Source organism: Choloepus didactylus, chromosome 16, assembly GCF_015220235.1.
Source record: "Choloepus didactylus isolate mChoDid1 chromosome 16, mChoDid1.pri, whole genome shotgun sequence".
NCBI classification, from domain to species: Eukaryota; Metazoa; Chordata; class Mammalia; order Pilosa; family Megalonychidae; genus Choloepus; species Choloepus didactylus.
Window position 1 is genome coordinate 67,837,288 of NC_051322.1, and position 24,375 is coordinate 67,861,662.

Here is a 24,375-nt window from a genome sequence, read left to right on the forward strand (position 1 = left end):
CTACTTAGTATCATCAGAGAAGACATACTCTTTAGGGTGCTTTATTAATGCAGGGCAGAGGGAGTGGGAGGTTGGACACAACCTGATATTTGATATTTGGGAGATGAGAACAAATTTTAAATTAACTGCCACTCCATTCTACCCCCACCCCACCCCCACCCCCACCCCCCAAAAAAGCTTACTTACTGAAGAAGCAGAGCACAGTTTAGCTCTTGTTGGGTTTGGTTGACAGGGAGAAGTTGGTGCAGTCAGTTTTTAAGTAGTGTTTCTGAGCCAAGATTGCTACCCATGAATGCACTGTGAAATCTATTGTGGACTTCCTCCAGCATTTTTTCTTTTATTTATTTTGTAAAATGGAAAAGGGTAGGAGAGAAAATATGAGTGCACTACACAGCCACATAGGCAGAAATATAATGACTCATTTTTTTTTTTCATGAAAGTTTTGTGTCTGAATATATGTGTTTGTGTGTGTGTGTGTGTGTGTGTGTGTGTACATAAACAGCATGTGTACTGGGTTGCAATGTAAAATATATTTTGCATTGAGAGGTATAGCCAAAAAAGTTTGAAGAAGATTGGTCTTAGAGCATTGCCTTTGAAGCTCGAAGGTTAAAAATTCAAATTCCCCCTAGCTCTCCCAGGTACTTTCAATGGGGCTTCTCTGTGAGTTACCAGATTCCTTGTTTCTTCATGTTTTCATTATTCTGAGGATCTAACGAGAGGATGTGTGTGGAGCCCCTGACCTTGACACTGGATGGCACATTTCAATTCCCTGCCCTCTCCCCTTCCCTTTAAGTTCTGAGGTTATGGATTGAGAGGCACTTGGTGTCTTCCCCTTGCTTTGAAGCCTCTTCTCTCCTGTGTTCAGTGTCTGAGAGCTGCCCTCCATTTTCTAGGGCCATGTTTGACTCTTCTCTCTTTGTCTACTTGCTTCCCCCTCTGTCTCTTCATTTTCTTCTACTGCTTTCTCTTGTAAACTAAGGGCTTTTCTAGCCATTACCTTGAGTTAAGAAATCAGGGAATTCTCTTTTACATTCCTTTCTTTCAGTTTGTCTCTCTCAGTCTTCCTCTTCTATACTTAAGGGAAACTGTCTATGTGGATGCCCAGGAGGCTGAACTGCTGTAACTTTAAGTTGGTGAGGATGACTGTGGTCTGCAGATTAGAGCTGGAGCATCAATTGCTACTGGTCCATGACAATACCGAAAAGGAGAGTAAATCTTTAGAAATTTTTATAGGAATTTGACAGAGTGATTTTTTACGTTTGTTTCATCTAATAATAAATTGGGGCTTGTATTTTGCGTGTCTTTAATTTCATTTTCCTAGTAATTCATTTTTATTGTATTTTACATAAATTTTGTTTGAGATGCATTGGAAATAAAAGAAGCAAAAACTGGTCCCTCATCATAGATTGTTTGAGAAGTGCTGCTCTAGGTAGTCGAATTGTTAGGATCCAGTTTTATCTAGACAGAGCAGAAGCAGTGCTGATGGCTATGCAAATTGGAGTCAGAATAGATGTTAGTGATGTTGGAACCTGTAAAGTTTACAAATCTAAAGTTCGCAAATCCAAAGCAGTAGCCATAGGAGAAAAAAATGAAGATGAAACAGCTAAAGGGAGGAAAAGACTACTAATCTGTGATTTGCCAAAACTAAGAAGCTTAAAAAATGAATTCTATAGTGACTTTAACGTGTATAAAATGCATCTTCTAACGGACAGAATTCTTTCTTCCTGCTGCGTAACAGAAAATGTTCTCTTTTTTGTTGCATGACCAAAGTTGCTCAAAGAAGAGACTTTATGCAGTTTCCTCAGCCTTTAAAAATCTAGAGCCTCTACCCCACCAATGCAAATTTTAATGATGGTGTAGAAAGTAATAACTAATTATACGTGGTTATTACTGCTGTCACAAACAATGATGGAAGCAAGTCTAATCAAAAGCATTTGCCAGTGGATATGATTAAGCTAAATCTAATTCACCCATAAATTCAAGAATGCAGGCATTGCATGTTCTCATAAGAGAGTTTTCCTTTTCAGGGAAACCAAAAATAATTATTCTTAAAGACCTTCAAAGTCTGCATCTGAAGACTGCCCTTTTTGAAGCCAATGCCATCCAGGGGAGCTCGTCTCACTGCCTGAGATGTTATATTTGCTACTTATATGCTAGTGACTTGGGAGTGTTTTGTTATCTGAACACAAACAGAATTTCTATGCTAATTTGCATTATGATTTCTTTTATTTATTTGCCCAGTTGGAGTGCTTTTGTAGAGGAAAAAAATTGAGGTAAGGAAGTAACTACAGAGAGAGAACCAATTACTCTTTGAAATGCATTTCTTCTAAGCCAAAACATTGAAGTAGAAGGTGAAAATTAAACATTCAGCCATATGGGGATTTCTTTTTTAAAACTTAGCTTAAAATTGAATATCAATGTTTCGAATTCTTTTAATTCCTTAAAAATTGGTTGGTGAGTTAACTGTGCTTTCATAGCCAGAAAGTGATAAATTCAAGCAATGAAAAGGCATCTATTCCTGCTTCCTGTCATTCCTTTATGCACAACTGTGGGTTTAGCCCACAGGCCTGGGCCCTGGGCGGCTGTAAATGTTCACACTTCCTTCCGTAAGCTCAAAGTGGGACAGTTGTGCCGCGCTGTCAGGAGATGATGATATTGGTGGAAATCTCATCTTTTGGATACTTTAAAGTGGAAGCAAAATGAATTGAGTTGAAGGGTTTGTAATATCTTAGTACTATTGTCCCTTTCTCGTAAAGAAAGGAAACCTAAAAATTACCACTGAGATGAATTAGAATACGAACATCTGTGGGGAGGAGAGGGGGAAATGCAGTGATAACTGGTAAAGAATTGCATGTAGAGACGCCCGCATTTAGGAAGTTTGGGGAACTCAAGTCATCGTAATGGTAATCACGAACATTTATTGAGCCATGTTGATGTGCCAAGAATTGTTCTACGTGCTTTGTAAGCGTTAATCATCAATTGTGGGACCTTGTGGAAACACCAGGGACTCTGGAGGAAGGAAAAAAGGGATGACTCGGAACTGACCCAGGGAACAGACAGTAAGGAGAGATTTTCTTCTAACAATATGTGTCTTGAAAGCAGAGTGGTTGCTAAATGGGTTTCTAGACTGTATGGAAGGAGAATGAGAGAGGACGGATATGCCACATGGACAGGCTTTTCCATCACCACTATGCATGGGCTCTTTTAAAACCTTGGATTAGTGTCATAAACCTGTGCACTGAAAATGGCAGAGCTTATGAGAAAAACTCAAAAAGCTTATGAGACCACTCAAAATCTATGCAGACTTATAGCCAGAGAACCAACAAACACAGTCAGAACTCTAATAAAAATACTGCCACTGTTTGATCTCCTCTGGCTTGCAGAATTGGGGTGAATTTATCCTTAGCCCTGTATCCCAGGTCTGCAGCCTCTTCTGAGATGTAAATCCTTGTTGTTAGTTGCTTCTAATGGGGACCACTGAAAAATAGGGTTCAGGGTTTGCCTTCTTCATCAATGTTTCTTTCTTTTTCTTTTCAAACACTGAGGGCTGGAGGGAGAATCTTCACAGTCTCATCTGTTCTGGAAGTTTCCCCAGACAACCTAGCAGAGTGGAAAAAGGAATGGTCTTTGAAACCAGTAAACTTCTTGCCACTTCTTGCCACTTCTTGCGCTAAGGGAAGGCACCTCAGCTTTGTTTAAAGATCATCACATATTGATAAGGCTTGCCCTTGATTTGAGAGGAAATTTGCCCCCAATCACTTTTAAACGTTGACATACTGCAGAACGTTGCTTATGAACCAGAGGGACCCCTGTGTTAGGCTAATGTCAGTCCTCTATTTGCTAATCCTGTTTGAGCCCATCTGCATTACAGAAACAGGAGGTGTTAGCAAAGCATACAGTATTCTGTCTCAGACAGGAAAAATGGAGAAAGGACTATAAACATTAGAATCGTTTGAGTATTTGTATTTTGCCTTGACCTCAAGAGGAGCATTTCTGTGTCCTTTAGATGGCTCAAATTGCTGACTAAGAGAGCAGTTTGTGCTGAAATGGAGCAGTTAGTAAGTATGGGAGGAAGTGCTGTGTCGCCAGGAGAATCATGTTTTAGGGAACCCTCGTGATTTCCTGAACAGTAATGGTAGAAAGTCATCCCATGTATCTCAACATCTGAGAACAGACCCTTCTGCCTGAACTTCATCCAAGCATCCAAACTATACTTCACAAGAAACAGGAAACATGCATTTTACCATCCTTTGCATATTTCCATCTATACCACCCATGGTTGCCCAAGTTTAGTTGATGGAAACAATGTAAGACTTAATATTCTAGGCACTTCAACCCAGTACTGAAGGATTTTGGAGATTCAGAGGTGGCTTCAAAGTCAGATCATGCCTCTGCCCCATCAACAGGAATCTGTGTTGTGATTATGTCGCAGATCACAGAACCCCAAATGATGGAATGTGGAATAAATCAGCTTATATTTTACTAAGGGTCAAAAAATACAATGTGTAACTCATGTCATAAACACCAAATGGCCTGCTTTAGATTTGTGATAGAGTTGGTCAACCCTGCATGTTTTGACGTCTTTTTTACATTTTATAGAATATAGCTAACTCAACTGATTTCAGCAATACTCTCTCGCCACTTGCTTCCTTTCTCTGATTCCAACTGTTTCTTAAATCACACTGGAAGTTCTTCGTTCTTTGTGGACTATATATTCCATAAATAAGCCTTCACTTGTGGCTTAGCTCTTATATTTAAACGTGCATAATGTTCATCTCTTGAAAAATTGCTCTGTTTTCAAATAGCTGCTATAATTTTCCTCCACTGTCATGTAGGGGCTTGTATGGCGGGGTGAGGAATGGGCTGGAAACTAAGATGCTCAAAGATGCTTTGCCTCTAACTCATCCTAAAACCTAGATAAGCTGCTTTCTACTCTCTCTGCAACCCAATTCTTATTTATTTTAAATAAATAGCTCACCTCATATAGGAACACTGTGACACTAACAACCATCAACAAACATACTGTAATACTGATCCCTTAACAATAGCCTATTAATTTGCACAGGGAATCTACATACATGTTTTCTTTTTTTTTAAATTTAGTCCTTACAATAATTCTCTGGGAAAGGTGGTATTCTTGTTTTGCTGCTTAGGAAATCACAGCTTAAGGATGAGATAAAAATTCAATGCCTTTTCTAGTATTGTGTATGTATGTTTATAGATATGTGTGGGTGTGTATACCAAAATATGTAGTCATTAACACATCCACTCACCACCTCGAAAATCATGGTTCATGATGAGGATAGTTTTAAAGGGAATATTCAAATGGTGTTAAGAGTCAGCTTGTCCAATGGGAATCGGAGCTCCACCTCACCTGGGTATTGTTGTTGTTACTTTCATTCTTATGCTCCAAGTTGAGGTGTACACCCACTCAGAGTTTCACACATTTTCCTCTCTGCTAAAGAGGACTGAGTGATAACCTGTTTTCCCTTTTATCTTAGAGCGTCTTGCTTTTACCTTTAGCTGATTCATAATACCCATATGCTCTTAGCTGCCATTTCTGTTGACCTCAGACATAGGGAGGATTTCCATGGCCCCTTTGGCACCAGGGTGTCTGGAGAGCTGGGGTCGCTTGGACAGTCCTCGGTGGCCTGGATAGGTTGGCTCTGTGAGTGGCAAGAGACCGAGATCCCTGGGAGGCTTCCGAGGATGCCCGTGTAGCATCAACCTTCTGTCCAGAAGCCAGTTGTTACAGCCATGGGGGTCAGGGCTTGGTGACATCTTGCAAGAGGGTTGCGTTCCACTGGTGACCTGGAACATCATAGAGCCAAGCAAGCTTTCTAAGGTCCACAAGCTACACTAATCTGTTGTTCTTCTTTAGGTAACACCAGCTCCTGAAAGTGGCTGCAATGACTAATTGGCAGGACGATTATCTAATAGTGCTGTCTTCTAGAACTTTCTGAGTTGATGGAAATGTTCTATACTTGTGCTGCCCATTATGGTGGGCACTTGCCACATGTGGCTACTGAGCTTTGAAATGTGGCTGGTCCGACTGAGGATCTGAGTTTCCAATGTTATGACATTGTCATTAAATTTCACAGTAGTGCAAACAGACACAACCAACGGGGCAGTGCAGGTCTATAAACATTTTGCTATATTTCTGTTATTTAAGAGACTCATTGTAATAACATGGAGGGAATTTTCCTCTCACTGACTATTTTGAGAACATGTTGGGGGCTGTGGGAAGAGAAGGAGGTCTGGTATGAGAAAAGAATGAAAGAGATGGGACTTTTAAAGCATAAGTAACCTGTAGAATTGCAGGGTCTACTTATGTAAATGCTAGTGGCTTTTCAGAAATAGCCAGAATGTGATGTTTCAGTTTTTGACTCTCCCTTGATTTTGTTTTCACAGGCTCTTTCATGTTGGTGAACACATCTGGGAAGGTTGAGGAGCAGAGAGCCCACCTCCTCTTGCCTCAGCTGAAAGAAAATGACACCCACTGCATTGATTTTCACTATTTCGTATCCAGCAAGAGTAATTCTGCTCCTGGGTTACTCAATGTCTACGTGAAAGTCAACAATGGGCCTTTGGGGAACCCTATCTGGAATATATCTGGAGACCCAACACGTACATGGAACAGGGCAGAGCTGGCCATTAGTACTTTTTGGCCTAACTTCTATCAGGTGAGCTCTTTCTTTTTGTTTGATGTTTTGATGCATCCTCTCATTTCTAAAAATATGAATTGTTTTCCCATTGGCATAATCAGAGAATGTTTAAATACTGCTGGCATTTTTTTATACCTATATAAGAAAAGGCTATGCAATTTAAAAGGGAGGGTCTTTAGGCTTTGCTTTTGGTTGTTGCACCTTGAGAACTCAGCAAAATACACAATTCAAAATTTTTCAGGCCTAGCATATATTGGTTTAACTATGTAAAAGCAGTAATCTGTAGCTGGACAGTGTCTTAAGTTTGCATGAGCTGCTATCACAAATACCACACACTGGTATTTATTGTCTTAAACAACAGGAATTTATTGTCTCATCATTTCTAAGGTTAGGAGGCTTGCTTCCTCCTGGGAACAGTAGAATTCCAGTGCTGGTTGTTGCAATCCTTGGGGTTCCTTGGCTTGCATCCCTGCCTCACATCACATGGTGATGTCCTCTTCTTTCTCTTCGGGGTTCTGGCTGTTTTCCCTACCGCCTTCTCCTTATAAGGCCAGTATCTAGTAGTAAAGATTAAGGCCCACCCTTATTTAGTAGAACCACAGCTTAAGTTAAAACATCTTTCAGAGATCCTATTTACAATGGGTTCACACCCATAGGAATGCAGATTAAGATTAAGGACATTTTTTTTTTTTAATTTCTGGAGTACATACTCATTCTTCCACAAGCAGTAAATGCTATCTGCAAGGATATTAAGTAAGCCATGTCGAGCCCAGGACACTGAGCTATTAAGAGTTGGTGAGCCATTTTGGAGATCAGCCAGTGAGGTGTGGGCTGCTTCCATGCACAGAAGCAATGAGAAGAGGGTATAGTATGTGGTCTGGGTCCTTCTCATGGAGAGGCTGCTGCAGGACTACCCCTGATATTTTGAGCGACCTTTTGAGACCCAAATGGTCCACTTTCAGTTCCCATCTAAAGTACGTGATGGATGGAGGCCCAACAGCAGTTAAGAAGTGGTACAAATGCGACTCTTGATGTCTTATCCATTCTGTTGGAGACTGCTGGAATACAGGAGCATTCTAACTTGGGATCAAACGTGGAAAATTAGTGACAGTAGGCATTTGGGGCTTTTTCCTTTTGTCCACAGCCTTTTTAAAAAAACAGCTTGATATTAAGAATCCTCCACTATTTCCAAGCTAAAAGGATGCATTAAGAGGACTGAGATATTTTGCTTTTCTCTTCCTTAATTCCTTAGACTCACTCAAGAGCCAGGTTGAACATGTATCCAAGATGATTTCTCATTTTTAATTGAAGTGTTTAGCTAGACTCATGGAAAGGAAAACTGGGTCTTCCCAAGCATAGCTTGTCTTCAGAATACACACAAATTGTATCCAGTAATCCATTCTGCAGGTTTGGCATTTCTCATGGAAATTCCACCATTCCCAATTCCTCTACCCATTGATTTGATAATGGGAACAAACGGTCTGTGAGTTCCTTCCTTAATTTACCTTTGCATCCTCTGTACCTCCTAAAATTCCTGGCGTATAATAAGTGAAAAATAAATATTTCTTGAATGAAAATGAAGAAATAATGAACACCCTGTTTATATACATGTAAGTTTTTAACATCTTTTTAGAATATATTTTGGCAGTAAGTTTTAAATGAGTTCAGGATTTAGATGTGTCTCAATTCAGCATTCTACTATTTGGAATTTATCCTAAGGAAATAATCAAGGATGATTGCAAAGAATTAACTACAAGGTTATTCGTGGCAGTTTATTTCTAATAATGAAAATTCAGAAACAGTATTATGCCCCACAGTAGAGAATCAATTAATTTATTCTACCTCAATACAAAAATCCGTTTTCCAGCCGTTAAGAATCATGTTATGGAAAACCATTTAACGATGTATTTAAGCTTACGTTGTTAAGTGGAAAAAGCAGATATACAGCAATATGTTAAATCTATTTTTAATTGAAAATATATACCTATATATTAAGGACCAAAATATATTCTGAAACAAACATAAAAATGGTATCTCCCTAGTTAATGGGATAACAGGTGATTTGAGTGTTTTTTCTTCCTACCATCTGTCATATTCTAAATTTTCTCCAATGTACATGTATGGTTTTTATTTTTATTTATAAACCAAAAAGAATTTAAACTAATTTTTCCTCCAGAGGGAAAATATTCTATTTAATTAATAATCTTCCTTTCATGTAGTTGTATCGGTAACCAGTCAGTGGTGTAATTAAAAAGTATGGCCTCTGAGGCAAATTTTTCCTCTTTCCTTAGGTTAAAAAGCAAGCAGAGGAGGTGGGTTTGGCCAAGCAAGGCTTCAAAAGGTTTTTGTATGGTGGACTAGGCTGAAAGGCTGAGTATTATTAAATAGCTTCTCTGGGGGGAGAACTCCTCAAAGTGGGGGTGTCCCCTGGATCTGCAGTATGCCCTCCGTTGCTTGAAAGAGAGCAAGGAACTTTGCCAGCCTCTCAGGTGTAGGATGTAGGGTGGACTGGAGACAGAATCAGAAGATATGGCCTGCTCATTTTTGCCTTCACTTTCTTCTCTGTGGCCTTAGTCATGTGTTCCAGTTTGCTAAAGCTGCTACTATGCAAAATACCAGAAATAGATTGGCTTTTATAAAGGGTATTTATTAGATTACAAATTTATAGTTGTAAGTCCATAAAAGTGTCCAAACTAAGGCATCAACAAGAGGATACCTTCATTGAAGAAAGGCCAATGTCATCCAGAACACCTCTGCCAGCTGGGAAGGCATGTGGCTGGTGTCTCCTGGTCCTTTGCTCCCGGCTTCTGGTTTCAAAATGACTTTCTCCAAAATGTCTCTGGGCTTCTGCCTCTCTTAGCTTCTCTCAGCTTGCTGCTTGATTCTCCTGGGGTGTTTCTTTCTAAGCTTCTGGAAGTCCTCTGTTAGCTTCTCTGGGCTTCATCTCTTAGCTTAGTAACTCCAAACATCCTTTGGTCTGCATCTCCAAGCATCCAGGTCTGTGTTGGCTCTTAGCTCTCTTAAGGACCCCAGAGACCTAATTAAGACCTCCCCTGAATGGGTGAGGTCAAACGTCCATGGAAATGATCTGATAAAAAATATCACCGATAGTTGGGTGGGTCACATCTCCATGAAAACAACCTAATCAAAAAGTCCTACCTAATCAAAAGACTAATACATCTGCCCCCACAAGATTGCATTAAAGAAAATGGCTTTTCTGGGGGACATAATATATCCAGACCACACACCAGGCCTGCCCCAACCCCTGGGAGTGTGCGCTCTCAGGAGCCTTCCCAGCCTCCAGAGCTGCACTGCGTTGGTTTATTGTTGACAGTGGCCACAATTCAGATCTAGAATGTTCATTTCACCTTTTACACAACTAGCTCAGATAGTCAAGGTATTAACAGAGTGATTTAATTTATGAACAGTCTTTGGAGACTAGACTTTCAAAAGGAATTATCAGACTACCCTGAAACTAGCATCATCCTAAAGGGTCCTTATTATTTTCAATGCATTCTTAGTTTTTTGAGCTCCTTTGGATAAAATACTTTGCATTCCCAATTGTGATGCTCTGGTCCTAAGCCCTAAGCCCTTCCTCTTCCCCTGATCTCCCTCACATTACTGAGTAGTGGATGATTTACCAAATTAAATTGGAATTTAATTCCTATTATTTCTTTCTGGTTCACTTTTATGTTTATTGCTTCACTTTGTGATTCATTAAGAATGGCTTCATACTTTGAGTTTAAAGGTGGATTTGTAGAGATTCTTTAATACAGTGTCGCTGAATGCTTAAGAACCTGATGATCAAAGCCTTGTGGGGTATGGAGCCACTGAAAATGCAAGTGTTCATTTAATTCTCGAGTCTTACACCCAAGCTCATCCCTTCAAGTTTTAAAGGAGTCGTTAATGTAGTACTTTCCTCTTATTTCACTTTTATTTGCTAATGACTTACTCAAACCATACCCTAATCATAATATAAGCTGTTAGGTAAATGGTACATCGGAGATGATCCAAGAGAAATGTCAGCAGGGAAGTTCCCAAACACCAATCACATCCCCAGTTGGGATGAGAAGGACAAGCTGTATTAACAGAGATGATGAAGAAGGAAAACATCCACCAAATCTGATTTCCACTCCTTGCTCAAGGTGTTAGCATAACTGGAGACATGAGAAAAGAAGCCTGGAATGGAGAAAGGGGAGTTAGAGAAACAAGTTGTCTGTGTTGAGCCAACCCCGCCCAGGGGAAGGGGCTTCTCTGGGCTTCAGAGCTCACTCCCAAGCCCCAGCACACCTCTATCGAGGGGATGGCCTCTCATATATGATGCCTCAAAAATGTGAATTGTGCAAGAGCCCTTTCTTTAGCTTTTGATTTAATTTCCCATACACATTTCTCCTTAGGGAGTTCTAGACTCGCCTGAGGATGTGAGTCTGTTTACATGACTATTATATATCTAATTGCAAAATATGAAAAAAAAATTCTGGAGTTATGTGTACGTGTGTATGTGTGTGACATTTTCTGTTGTGAATATGGTTCATAAATATCAGTATCCAAATGATGCATTCTTAGGGTACAGAGAAGGCTATTTCTGGGTCCAAAAGCTGAGGATGAGATAATAGAACATGGATATCTAAAGGAGGTGGGACCCTTGAAAGGCCCCTTACAGTCAGTCTGCTTCCCTTAGACGTCTCTTCTACATTATTATTTCTCTTTTTAGGTTGCAAGAAACGTTATAGAGAACTAAAAACATATGCAAAATTAATATATACTTGAAATATTAGTATATTAAAATAGTTCGTATTCATATACTTTGTTTACGCAAAAGACTTTTCACATTATTAGCAGTTTAGATATAAGAGTTAATGAGATTAGCTATAATGAGTTAAGATCTTTTAAAGGAATTTCATATTGTAATATTGTTCAAAAAATGGGCAGCTTCACAGTATAGTAAAAGAGGATAAACTTTGGGTCAACCCTGTTTTCTTCTAAGCTTTGGGCAACTGATTTAAACTCTTTGAGCCTCACTCTTCTAATTATGGGGTTAAATATAGCGACTGCAGGGTGTGATGATGAAAAAGTATTTGGGATATACTAGATTCAAAGTACATTGTGATGGTTTATTGAGATTAAGGTTTGTGAAAGTCAGTGTAAAGCCAAAAATTAATAGGTGAGTGCTTTCTCTACTTCTCAGTGGTCCCATAAATGTGTTAGCAGGGGTCAAAAGGTGTTAAATGAAAAAGGGTTTCACAGGCAAGACCTTTCACGAAACACTGGGTGAAACGACGTGAACCAAGTTCCTCTACATCCGAACGTTCCGGAACTGGTAACCTGCAGAAGTGTGTGGTGATCTTTTTTTGAGGGTTGCTGGTACTCAGCCTCTCCCAGATGTGTTGATACCAACTCTCTGGGAGCAAATGCTGTAGGGAATGCCTTCAGGAACTGCTGAGCTGGACTCTTTCTGTCCATCTCTTGATATTCCCCCCTGTGCTTTTGTAAACAATATCTGTTTCTCACTCTGCTTTGCCTAAAAAATACTGCTTCATTTTTCATCTTGTCAGAAACTGAGCTTTGCAGTTCTTGGATTTGGGGGGATTTCCATAAATATCAACACATCTGCCTTGTGCTTGTATTTGCATGTTTTAGCTTTTTCAAAGTTAAACTTTTATTTTAAAAGAGTTTAGATATATGGAAAAGTTGCAAAGATACTACAGAGTTCCTGTACACCCCACACCCAGTTTCTGTTAATATGTCAACGCCTAACTTTAGTGTGATACGTTTGTCATAACTATGAACCAATATCAATACATCATTAGCTACTAATGCCTATACTTTTCTCTCTTCCCTTAGTTTTATCTAATGTTTTTTTTTTCTGTCCCAGTATCCCATCCGTGATCCCACATTGCATTTAGTCGTCCCGTTCCCTTAGATTCCTGTGAGCTGTGACAGTTTCTTGGACTTTCCACGCTTGTGATGATGTTGGCAGTTTTGAAGTCTGGTCAGACATGTTGGCAAATGTTTCTCAGTTGGGTTTTCACGGATGTTTTTCTCATTATTGAACTGGCAATATGGAGTTTTGGAGCCTACCTCCCCACCTCTTAAATGGAACAGTGCATAGTGACTTCCTTCCAAAGAATACATTATAGAAAACAGGGAAATGGTAACTTCACAGTGGAGAAAGCTGACAAGCACTGGTCAGCTGATCAAACCCTGTGCATTTTTGATAAGCATAGTTGGTTTTCTTGGGAATCTCTTATTTTAAATTTTTGATAAACCTAATAGGTTTTCTTGGGCATCTCTTGTTTTAAATCTTTTGTCTAATGCTATCTTTATCAGGCGTTTACAGAGTTTGGAAATGCTTCTTAGCAGAGCAAAAGTCTTCTTGCCACGGGGGTCATTTTATGTTGCTTTTACCATTTATGGCAGAATAGTATTCAGCAGATACAAATCACAATGGTAACCTGCATGGAATACAGTTAATTGCAAGTTAATTACTGTTCATTAAAACATAAATTGTCGCATATTTGGTGATTAACACACATTTAATTCCTTAATTAATGTTTGTTCTAATTGCTGCTCCTTGGAACCTGCCCTCCATTAGCACCACTGCAGCAGGAATTTCCAGCTACCTGTGTCCCTCAGGACGCGGGGGTGGTGCTACCTGCCTCCTTAGATTTAGACTCATTGATGGCCTGCCACGTTAAGAATATTTTCTTCTCACATTCACCCTCTTGCTTTATTATACTGATGGGGGAAAAAAAAATGTTTGCCTTCGATTTTGCTCCCCACCCCCCTTTCTCCTCCTGGGTTTCTGACTCCCTGGTAGCAAAGGGTTCTCAGATGGATCCACTTCTCTGGTTCCTAGCTATGTGCACACTGATGAAAGCACTGAATTTCCATGCTCTGCCTTTCTCCCTGCTTCTGGAATACACTAAATCCAATCCCTCAGAAGCCAGGGAGGCCCTGGTTTGGAATAAAAGCACTTGCTTTGAAAAGAGAACAAGGCTTGCTGTTTGCTCCCCATGCCTCTCCATAAGGGGTTGGGTTGGGGAGGAGAAAGTTATCGAAGGAGGGTGGGTTCTGGAGCCTCCTTGGTAAAGCAAATTCTTTGAGACATATTGAAAGGATCTGAGTGGGGATTCAGAGTGAATTCAAACTGATCTTTGCTCTGAGTTCTTTCTTGCAGGGAGGACAAAGAGGAGCTTGTACTTTGGGGGTGGGGAGTGGGGAAGAGGCTAAGCCAAGCTTTATCTTGTACCAGCCTGACATCTTTCCTGATAGATAAGGAGTTGAGGGAGTAGGAATGACTTGATCTTACCCATCTCTTCAAATTTAACTTCAGCCTTTATTTTCTGCACAGCCTACTCGGCTTCTTTGCTGCAATTACCTCCAGCCTACTTGTTTTACTAGAAAGCAAAGGAAAGCCACAGCTGAGGGATGGTGTCCATTTGCTGCTTAGACGTAGTATTTTGAATCGAAATAAGTATATCCCAAAGTGTGTTCCTCACATCCAAGGAACGTTAAAAGGTGTCTGTTGACCAAATGGAAAACACTGATGTAAGCAAAGTCAAACAGATTCTCTGCTGCAACCTTTTCAGAGCCTGGAGGTAGGGTAGGGGGTGGGGGGTAGCACATGGCAGTGGTGGGTGCCCAGCTGGAATTTGGGTGTCATTTTGAGCTTTCCCAGAGCATCTCTTGAGTTGACTGTTCCTTGGAGCACACTGGGGAAATGCTAAGTCCTGAGTGAAAAATAGAATGTGCCCTAACTCCAAAAACTCCTTTGCTTTGGCTCTTATCCCAAGTGCGAAACTATTGAATCGTTTCATGCCTGTAGGGAAATGTGGGGAAATAGATACTAGCTCTCGAGCAGGAATGTTATTCTAAGCAGTTGCCCACGGACTCTATCTTGTATGCCTTAGAAAGACTAGCAGGGTTCCAGGAAATCAGTAGTGACCATACTTGGTTGTCACTTTAATACTGACCCAAAAGCTGTATTCGGAAAGCAGATCAATTTGCACGGTAGTTTTCTTTTCATTCATCTGTGGGCCTCATACTTTGGTGGTCTGTTGCTTCTGACTTATCAGCATTTTCCCTTATCACTTTCCTGTTGTGTTTTTTTTTTCCCTTCTGCCTTAATTTGTTTCCACATCCCGCTTTATAGAATGAGTATATGACCTATGACCATATTATGTTTTTTTCTATTCAGAAGGGAAGAGGAACCAAAAAGAAATGTGAGGAAAGGTATGTTTATCTGTAGAAAAAATAAAGTCATTTAAGAATAAATAGAACTTAAGAATTTAAGGAGAAAATGACAAAGCTGCAACGACTAGCTCCACTGAAGATTTAGGTGTCATCTGAGTGCCTTTGATTTTGGAAAAAATAAGGTTTTATTTTACTTTCTGATAACATTTTGATATAAATAAATGCTTGAGTATTTTGTTCCTGCTTTCTTAATGTCACATCATTTGTGGTTTTCCTTTGGCTTCTTTTTCCGTTTATGTTTTTATTTTCTGTTTAACTCATTTGGCAAAAAACAATATACGTTTGTATAAATGGATATGATCCACCTTTGCTTTTTACTTGAATCCAAACCTGAAAGAATCTACCAGGTAGAGTGTGGGAGAACAGTCAGATTCCTTTTAATCCCTTTTGTCCTAGGGAATTGACAGATTACTTCTGCCGATCCGTTTTGGGTGGCGAGTGTTTGTGTTGGCAAGCCAGCCCCTTTTCTTTCCTCGCACGTAGCAGGGGAGAGTGGCAGCATGGAAAGCTAATTTTGCCCTTCGCTGAAGCAAGCAGAAGCAGGGATACTGCACTGTTAACGTGCATCCCCATTTCCTGTTTGGCAGGCATTTGAGCGATAGGCCAATGTCAAACCTCCCACGGGCCACTGTCCAAGGATGGCTTTCTATGAGCAAATGAACATTCGAATTGATGGTTTAACCAGTTGTTTCCTACCTGAGAGCAAAATGGCTTTTCCCAAGGGCTCCGAAGGTTGAAGAGACACATCTTGCCCCCTGAGCTGTTATTTGTTGCATGAATGAATGGATATAGGTTCTCTCAGTTTGGCATTTCCTTATACCCCTTGGGTGCAAATAATACCTGGAAGCCATTGGCAAAAATAAGTATTGAGTCCTTTCTATGCCCCAGGCACTTTGCTAGAAATGAGGACTCTGAGTGACCCCAAAACTCCTACAAGTTCTAAATTGTTTGAATCTGTCAACTGGCAAGTCCGAGAGAGGGGATGGAAATGATATACTGGGTTGTAGCAAAATTGTTCCAGGATAAGAGAGGATGGATCTGTGACTGATTCTGTCCTACTGATCCACCACTTTAGCTTTCATATTTTTAAATAATCGCAGTTGAGACTGGCTTGAGGGCAAAGACGTTTTTCTTAAAAATGGGTTTGTTGCAGTAAAAACAAATATACACAAAAACATTTAGCTGAAATCTATCTAACATCAAAGAACATTGTGTAGAATGAGATCGGAGCATCAGGTTTTAATACTAAAGTATTACAAATTTTCAGTAGTTCAGTTTCTTTCTAGAAGATGTGACTTCTAAATGAGTTGGTTATTATTTTGTTTTGCTGTGTTTTTTACACCATGTTTTGGGGTCCCTAAGGTAATTAGTTTCTATAACCTTGTTGTGGCATATTATAATTTTGCATTATTTTAAAAATTTGGCAATGATATTTCTAGCTTAAATTAGCCTTTGAAACACTGCATGCTTGATTAATTGAAAACAAGTCAAACCAGAAAGAGGGTTTTCTCCCTGCCATTTCTGGAATATGAAGCTTCCACATAACATGCAAGGTATATTTTATGTGGCTGTGACAAATTATGGCTGTTGACATGTGCGATCTTGTTAGCCAGAAAAATGACAGCATGCTGGTGAGCCAAGCAGGAAGGTTTTCTCTTAAAGCAGGATGCCAAAGAGTAAATATTTTAGTCTTGGCAGGTCAGAGAGTCTCTGTCACCACTACGCAGCTCTGCTGTAGCGATGCAAAATCAGCTGAAGAGAGCATGTGAATGTGGCTGTGTGCCAATACAACTTTCTTTATGGACACTGAAGTTTGAATTTTATATAATTCTCATGTATGACAAAATATTACACTTCTGTGTATTTTTCCTAACATGTAAAACTATAAAAACATGTGAATCTATAATATCTCTTGGGGCATACCAGAAGCATGGTGGTCAGATTTGCCCCGTGAGTCGTGGTTTCCAACCCTTGTCTTAAAGAATATGTTGTTAAAAGTGTGTCATATGTTCCTTGCATCTGCATTTGTAGGTCAGATAGATGGTTATGGCATGTTTTACTTATATCTGGAAGTAAAATTTTTAGGACATATATATCTATGCATTAAAAGATATATGTGTGTACCATGTATGATTTTATATGTACATGAATAAATACAAGTAGGTATGTGTATACATGTGCATCTATATATGTTCATGCATATGTTTATGTGTTCTCTGTATATATTCTCTTATACCTGCTAATTAAGGTACTTTGGTAACATGAAAAGAGTCCAGACTTGGGAGTAAATTAGACCTAGGCTCCCTTCCCGACTATGCTATTCCCTAGTTCTGTGACTTCAGAAAAATTCTGTAACTGTCTGATGCAACCTTCTCATCCTTACACAGAAATCAGGATTACTGCCTCACTCATATGGTTGACTTGGGGAAAATAGCAAATATATTCAAAAGATATCTGGTGCATGGAATAAATACTTTTTGAATTATTGAATTAAAAAAAACTGACTTGGTTTGCCTCTAAGGAGACCCAAGCTGTACTTCTAAAATAGAAGATTTTCAATATCTTCTGTTGTTTGGCAAAAATAAAAATCAATTTATTACACCTTTGTTTTTTCTTTTTCCAGTGGTATCGTTAGTCTCTTGTTCTTGTTTCCTTTGATCTTGACCTTACTGGACCTGGATTCTGTGACCCCCAGGTCTCTCAATCTATTGATTGTACTTAAATGGAGCAATAGCTTCATTTTCAATAGCAGAGTGACATATTTGAAAAAAAAAAAGAGACACAAATATTATCTTTGCTTTTGAAGCTTTCTTGTAAAGGCACTGGCTAGAAAAGAATATAATATGGAAAACTTGACGGATGGCAAGAGTTCATGACTATGAAACCTTTTATGGGATTCTGTAATCGGTTTTTAAGAAACTTATTTGAGATAGGCCTTGTCTTTCAGTTGCATATTTTTACTTCCTGTTTGTTGGAAACAACAAAGTGACTTGCTCAATAGTCAGGTTTTTAAAATAAAATGATTGATCAAAGACTGCTCTACAGCATCTCAATTCCTCTATCTTTATTTAATAATATTTATTTATTTCAAGACAGGGTTTCCTGCCATCTTATAATTGTGCTATGTATTGAAACATTTATGTGCTGAATTATAAACTTAATGAGCTGCTAATGAAACTTGTATTCATACATTCCTTAACTGAATTTTTTTAAGAAAGACCTGGGAAATAAATGGTTGTTTGAAGAACTTTCTCCAGTTTTTTTGAAAGGAATATTGAAGTTATTGTTTCAAACTTGTAACACATTATCTACCTTCTTATTTATAAACACCTAAATATGTGATCTAAGAAAAATTATTTATATATTACATAAAAATGTGTGTAACACATTATCTACCTTCTTATTTATAAACACCTAAATATGTGATTTAAGAAAATTTGCTTATATATTATATAAAAATGTGTGTGTGTACACACACACATAAACATTTCTATATAGATTCTTCTCCTCTTGTTGCCTTTACAATTAGCTTTAGGTAAGTCGGTGCTGGAGCCTCCCAAGTTCTAGAAATGTACTTTCAAAAATTTGTAATTAGTGAAAAGGGACAGGCCATTGTCTCATAGTGTATTTATAATCAAATGCTGCCTTTCTTTGTCTTGGAAGATGGAGGGGAGCAAATCAAGTTGCAGAAATAAGCATGTATTGGATTCTTTGGCTGTGGCTTCATTGACTAGTCCCCTTGCTGGGAAATTGGAAGTGTGTGGGTTTGTTGCTGAGTCTTTCTATTATTCTGGTCTAATAGGGATAAAGGGCACATACTTGCTCGCGTGTCTTTGAGTTTATTCTAGCAACCTGTGGAACTGAATTGCCTGGTGAAGGTTGTGCTAGATGTATCGTTGGTTTCCTGGTTTGTTTAGGAAGGAGGAAGGTACAGGCCTGTGGAGAAGGACCCTCTCCAAAGCATGCCACCTTGTTTGAATCCATCCTTTGGCAAGTGTTGCCTTGCTCTGCTTTTTGATCATCTGCCTTTTTCTCTTTCCTTCAACTGAAGTTTAAATTTCATAAAACTGTCTAAGTTTTCTTTGTATTCCCCAGAGCATGTGCTAAATATTCTGACTAAATATTTATGTTTATAAATATAATTTATAAAAGTATAATAAATATTTAGACTAAAAGACAGAAATTTTAAGCTTAAAACTTCTGAAAGTCATATTTTTAAGGTGATGGATGAAAAAAAACAGATTCAGAGAAGTTAAGGTAACATTTTGGTCCCTGATTCCTTCTCATTCTTCTTCCTGCTATCTTTTTCTTTTTCCATGTCATGGCCATATGTTGGTTTAAATTAAATATTATGGATTAAATCGACACATACCTGTCAACCTCAAAAACTTTTTGGTTGTACTCTACGTTCTGAAAGTTAATGCATCCTCTCAAAGAATATTCCATTTTGACTGGAAGCCTCAGCCCTTGCAGGTGGTAAAGAAAATATAATTTTCCATGAGAAGGAGGATGATTTGGATGAGGAAAGGGATCTTCATCTCTTCTGTTCCTATGTCCCAAGTGTTTATCACAGTGGAATAAAAATGGCACGCAATAAAGCTTTGGCTGCAATGAATGAATGAATGAATGGCGGGAAGAAGGGGATGAAGGATGGATGGACATACCTGGGCTTAGTTTTCAAAATTCATCCTCTTTGACCAGAGCAACTAGTTCATCCCCAGGAAGCTGTTAGTCATGGGCCTTTTTTTTTTGTGACCCTCTGTAGTGCTTTTTCTTATATTTGCTCTCAGTATTTATATGTCTTTTGTCCCTTTAGTTGTCCTCTGATAGACTTAAGTAGGAGAGAGAAAAATTACCAAGATCCCATTGCAGGAATAGCCATACATTTCTTCTTTTCTGACTTCAGTGAAAAAATATATTTATCTCACTTAAGACCAGGACAAAGCTTTGTTTCATTTCTGCTCTTCTGAATGCACGTGTTATGTTTGATTGTGGTGGCACTGTGGCACAGTTGTCATCTAGTTTAGCAGGTGTTTCTGGATTAACCTTCTGTCTAGGAAGTTCCCTGAGTTTTTCCATTTTGAGTGCTACTGATTGCTTCCTCCATTTTTACAACTATCACATCTATCACACAAACCTAAATAAAGCAATCCCTCATTGTTCACCTCCTAGGATTGAAGTTTTTGTTCAAGCAAACTGTAGTAGCAAAACCATTGTGATATTTGGGATCAGGAAGATTGGGTTTCTCAGATACGTCTTCAGTAGATCATTACATAATTTTGGATGATTACTTTGTGTCCAAACCTCTCTAGTCTTGAAATATGAAATCCTTGAAGAATTTTTGCATGGACTAATAAAGGAAACAATGGAGTGATATCTTCACAGTTTATGTAGCATATTATGTGCTTAGTAAATAACTTATAATTTCTTGCTAATTTTTATTAAGGTTCTTGTAGAGTCATGTGCAGTTGAATAATACAGATATCCCATTTATGCTTTACCCAGTTCCCTGAGTGGTAACATTTTGCAAAACTGTAGAATCATGTCTCAGTGAGAATATTACCATTTCTATGATCTACCAATCTTATTCAGACTTCCCCAGGTTTTCTTGTGCTCATTTGTGTCTGTGTGTATGTGTGTGTGTCTACAGAAGCAGTACGCTTTTGTTACCTGTATAGGTGTGTGCATCTAGCACCACAGTGAAGGTACATTGTAGTTGCAACTCTACAAAGACCCCCCACGCTGCCCTTCCATAAGTGCACCCACCTCCTCCCTGCCTCTCCCCATCCCCATCCTTAACCCTTGGCAACCTGTAACCTGTCCTCCATTTCTAAACTTTTGCCATATCAGAATGTATTGTAAAAATCATTCATCCAAAAAGATGGACTTTCTTTCACTCAGCATAAACCTCTGAAGATGCATCCTCATTGTAGGGTGTATCAACTGTTAATTCCTTTCTATCGTTGAGCAGCATTCCGCTTTGTGGCTGTACCGCAGCCTGTTGAAAGCCTGTTGAAAGGTGTTTAGTTTCTGGCTCTTACAAATAGCTCTCCTGTAAACATCTATGCACAGGTTTTTTTTTGTTGTTGTTGTTGTTTTTTTAATTTTAATACTACATTTTATTTAGCCCACTATAGTTTTTTTTTTTTCTGTGATATTCTTTTTTTTTATTAAATTCAGTTTCATTGAAATACATTCACATACCATACAATCATCCATGATATACAATCCACTGTCCACAGTATGATAACATAGTTATGCGTTCATCACCACAATCTATCTCTGAACATTTTCCTTACATCAGAAAGAACCAGAACAAGAATAAAAAATAAAAGTGAAAAAAGAGCACCCAAATCATCCCCCCATCCCACCCCATTTGTCCTTTAGTTTTTATCCCCGTTTTTCTACTCATCCATACACTAGATAAAGGGGGTGTGATCCACAAGGTCTTCACAATCACACTGTCACCCCTTGTAATCTACATTATTATATAATTGTCTTCAGGAGTCCAGACTGCTGGGTTGGAGTTTGGTAGCTTCAGGTATTTACTTCTAGCTATTCCAATACATTAAAGCCTAAGAGGTGTTATCTATATAGTGCATAAGGATGTCCACCAGAGTGACCTCTCGACTCCATTTGAAATCTCTCAGCCACTGAAACTATTTCGTCTCATTTCATGCACAGGTTTTTTATGTGAAGGACAGTTGTCATTTCTCCGGGATAGATGCCTGAGTGCAGTTGCAGCGTGGTGCTTGAAGACATATGGTCTTCCTACTGCGTGATAGTTTCTTGCTGCGTGTAAATGGAGGTTAAAATAATGTTCATGGGGACTGTTTCAGTAACAGCCTGACAGCAGACGCATTTAGACAAGTAACTCAATCCGGTTAAGAAAGCCACTGTCCCTCTTATTGGTTCTTCTTTCTCCTCTTGCCTCAGTTTCTCTGCAGTGGCCCAACAATTTGCAAAAAGGCATTCACTCTTAGACCTTAGGGTGTGCTGGCCTCTTCCTCCTCTGCTTTTCCCAAGATCACGCAGTTGCTAAAGTCTTCTCGATGATACCACCGTGGACGTTTTTTTTTTTGCGTTCTCTTAATCCGTACCTCTGTCATCTGTATCTCAGCTAACGTAGTCTCTTCTTTATATTACTAAGAAGGTGTCTTTCCTGGAATCTTTGCCCGACAAGCAGAGCCTTCTCTCCTCTGGCCACGGGTGGCCTTTATAGCCATAACCCCCTGTTGTCCTCTTTGCTCCATGGCCTCGCCCATCTCAGGGTGTTTCCCAACCTTGGCTTGAGCCTTACCCTCTTGCACTGTGGACCATCTCCTCTTTCAGATAGCAGCTCCGGTGTCACTGACTCGGGGGGGTCCCCTTGCTCTGTGTTCTTCATGGACCTTGTACTTTTCTTTCATTTGTACCTATCATATTTTGTTATTTTTACTTGTATAAAACCTAGGGTCCCACATGGTTCAGTCTGGTCAGAGAGTCCCCTTCAAAGGAAGAGCAGTTGACAAGAAAATATATTACCTAAACCAATTTAAATCTTAACATTGCCTCTTTTTATTAAAACTCAGTTTTATTGAGATATATTCACATACCCTACAACCATCCACAGTGTACAATGAATTGTTCACAGTACCATCATATAGTTGTGCATTCATCACCACAATTTTTGAGCATTTTCATTACTCCAAAAATAAAAATAAAGATAAGAATAAAAGTACAAGTAAAAAAGACACCACAGCATACCATTCCTGTGTCCCCTCTATTATTCATTTAATTTTTGTCCTCATTTAACATTCCCCCTTGAGTGAAAAGAATCTAAGTGTGTGTGGAGAGTGGCTTTAATGTACAATAAAACTTTTTAAAAAGTCTTCTTTGGACATTTATCTCATGCTCAGTGTTGGTCAGAAACTGGATGATGACTCTGGGAGGTGAATCCTTTCCAATTTCTGAAACTTTTGGACCTGGAGCCCCGAAGACCCTCTGTCTCTACTCCCCTCCCTGCTCTCTAGGTAGTTTACCTACCAGCAAGCTGATTCCTGGGCCTCCTCATTGTTCTCTGAGTTTCACTGCTTTGCAGACTCTCCCAGTTTGTGACATTGTAGGAAGGATAGTTTCACTGTAGGTTTTCACTGGGTAATTACCTTGTTACTCCCTGATTTGGGTGAATAATTATTAAATTATTAATTATGCATGATTATTTGGTGAATGTCTTCCTCTAAAATTTGAGTTCTCTGAGGGCAAGGACTTTGATGCTGTTTCCCTGCTTTGTCTGTAGTCCCTCTTAGATGATCTTCAGACTCTGCTTTTCCAATCCCTGTTAGTAATTGTGGTAGTAAATCAGGAGAGTTCTTGAGGCAGGGTTCTGTGCAACTCCCCACTACATATTAACCCCATAAAGATTGGGTTTGGGTCTTATTTATCTTTGTCATTTCAGAACCTGAAACACTGCCTGGTAGACATTAGGGGTTTCATTATGATTTTTTGGAATGAAGGAATGGATGGATGGATATGGATGGATGCATGGATGAAACTATGTGTCATAAACATAGGAGATATTTGACAAAAGTCTGACAAAATGAGTGAATAACATAAATCTCTCTTAATTTTTCAGGTGATTTTTGAAGTAATAACTTCCGGACATCAAGGCTACCTAGCTATTGATGAAGTGAAGGTGTTAGGACATCCATGTAGTAAGTTGACTTGATTTTTCTAAAAGCATTTAAATGTGTGGGTACATGTTCGGGAGCATATTTAGATTACAGATTAAGAGAAGGCTCTAAAACTTTTCCCCCTAAGGAAGTTCCCTGGGATAACTCTGGGTATTGGTTTGTCAGTCCAGAAGCCCAATAACATGTATTTCATGTGTAAATGTCACCATTTGTATGTACTGAGTGTCTTTTAAAATAAAAACCAGGAATGAGGAATAAAGGAATACTTTGGCATGTTTGGACAGCTTTGCAACCTGCTTCTATGTCACCATGATCTTTTAAAATTTTTTTTTTTATTAGAGAAGTTGTGGATTTACAGAACAATCATGCATAAAATACAGGAGTCCCATATACCACCCCACCACCAACACTTGCACTGCTGTGAAAAGTTTGTTACAATTGATGATAACGCTTTTTTGCAATTCTACTCCTTTTTAGACAGCAGTTACATTTGTTACAATTGATGAAAGATTATTCAAGTAATATTATAATTATTGTCCATAGTTTTACATAGGAGTATTTTTCCCCCATATTCCCGACCTATTATTTTTTTTTCATGCATGTCTTTATTTTATTACTCATCTACCCATACATTGGATAGAGGGAGTGTCAGTCACGTGGTTTTTACAGTCACATCCCCGTGATCTTTTGATTTCCCCTTGAAAAATTGTGAATCTGCACTTTTATTTTTTATTCTTGTTCTGGTTCTTTCTGATGTAAGGAAAATGTTCAGAGATAGATTA

General features: G+C 38.9%; 1 protein-coding gene across 5 annotated transcripts in view; it reads left to right on the top strand.

The window, feature by feature from the left end:
• The window catches only part of PTPRM (protein tyrosine phosphatase receptor type M), a 792,402-nt gene that overhangs the window by 292,551 nt on the left and 475,476 nt on the right, over nucleotides 1-24,375 (top strand). For all 5 annotated transcript variants that reach the window (XM_037806216.1, XM_037806217.1, XM_037806218.1 and 2 more), the window contains exons 3-4: nucleotides 6,412-6,683; nucleotides 23,536-23,614. In XM_037806216.1, coding sequence (XP_037662144.1) covers nucleotides 6,412-6,683; nucleotides 23,536-23,614 — 351 coding nt within the window. The remainder of the gene's footprint in view (nucleotides 1-6,411; nucleotides 6,684-23,535; nucleotides 23,615-24,375) is intronic.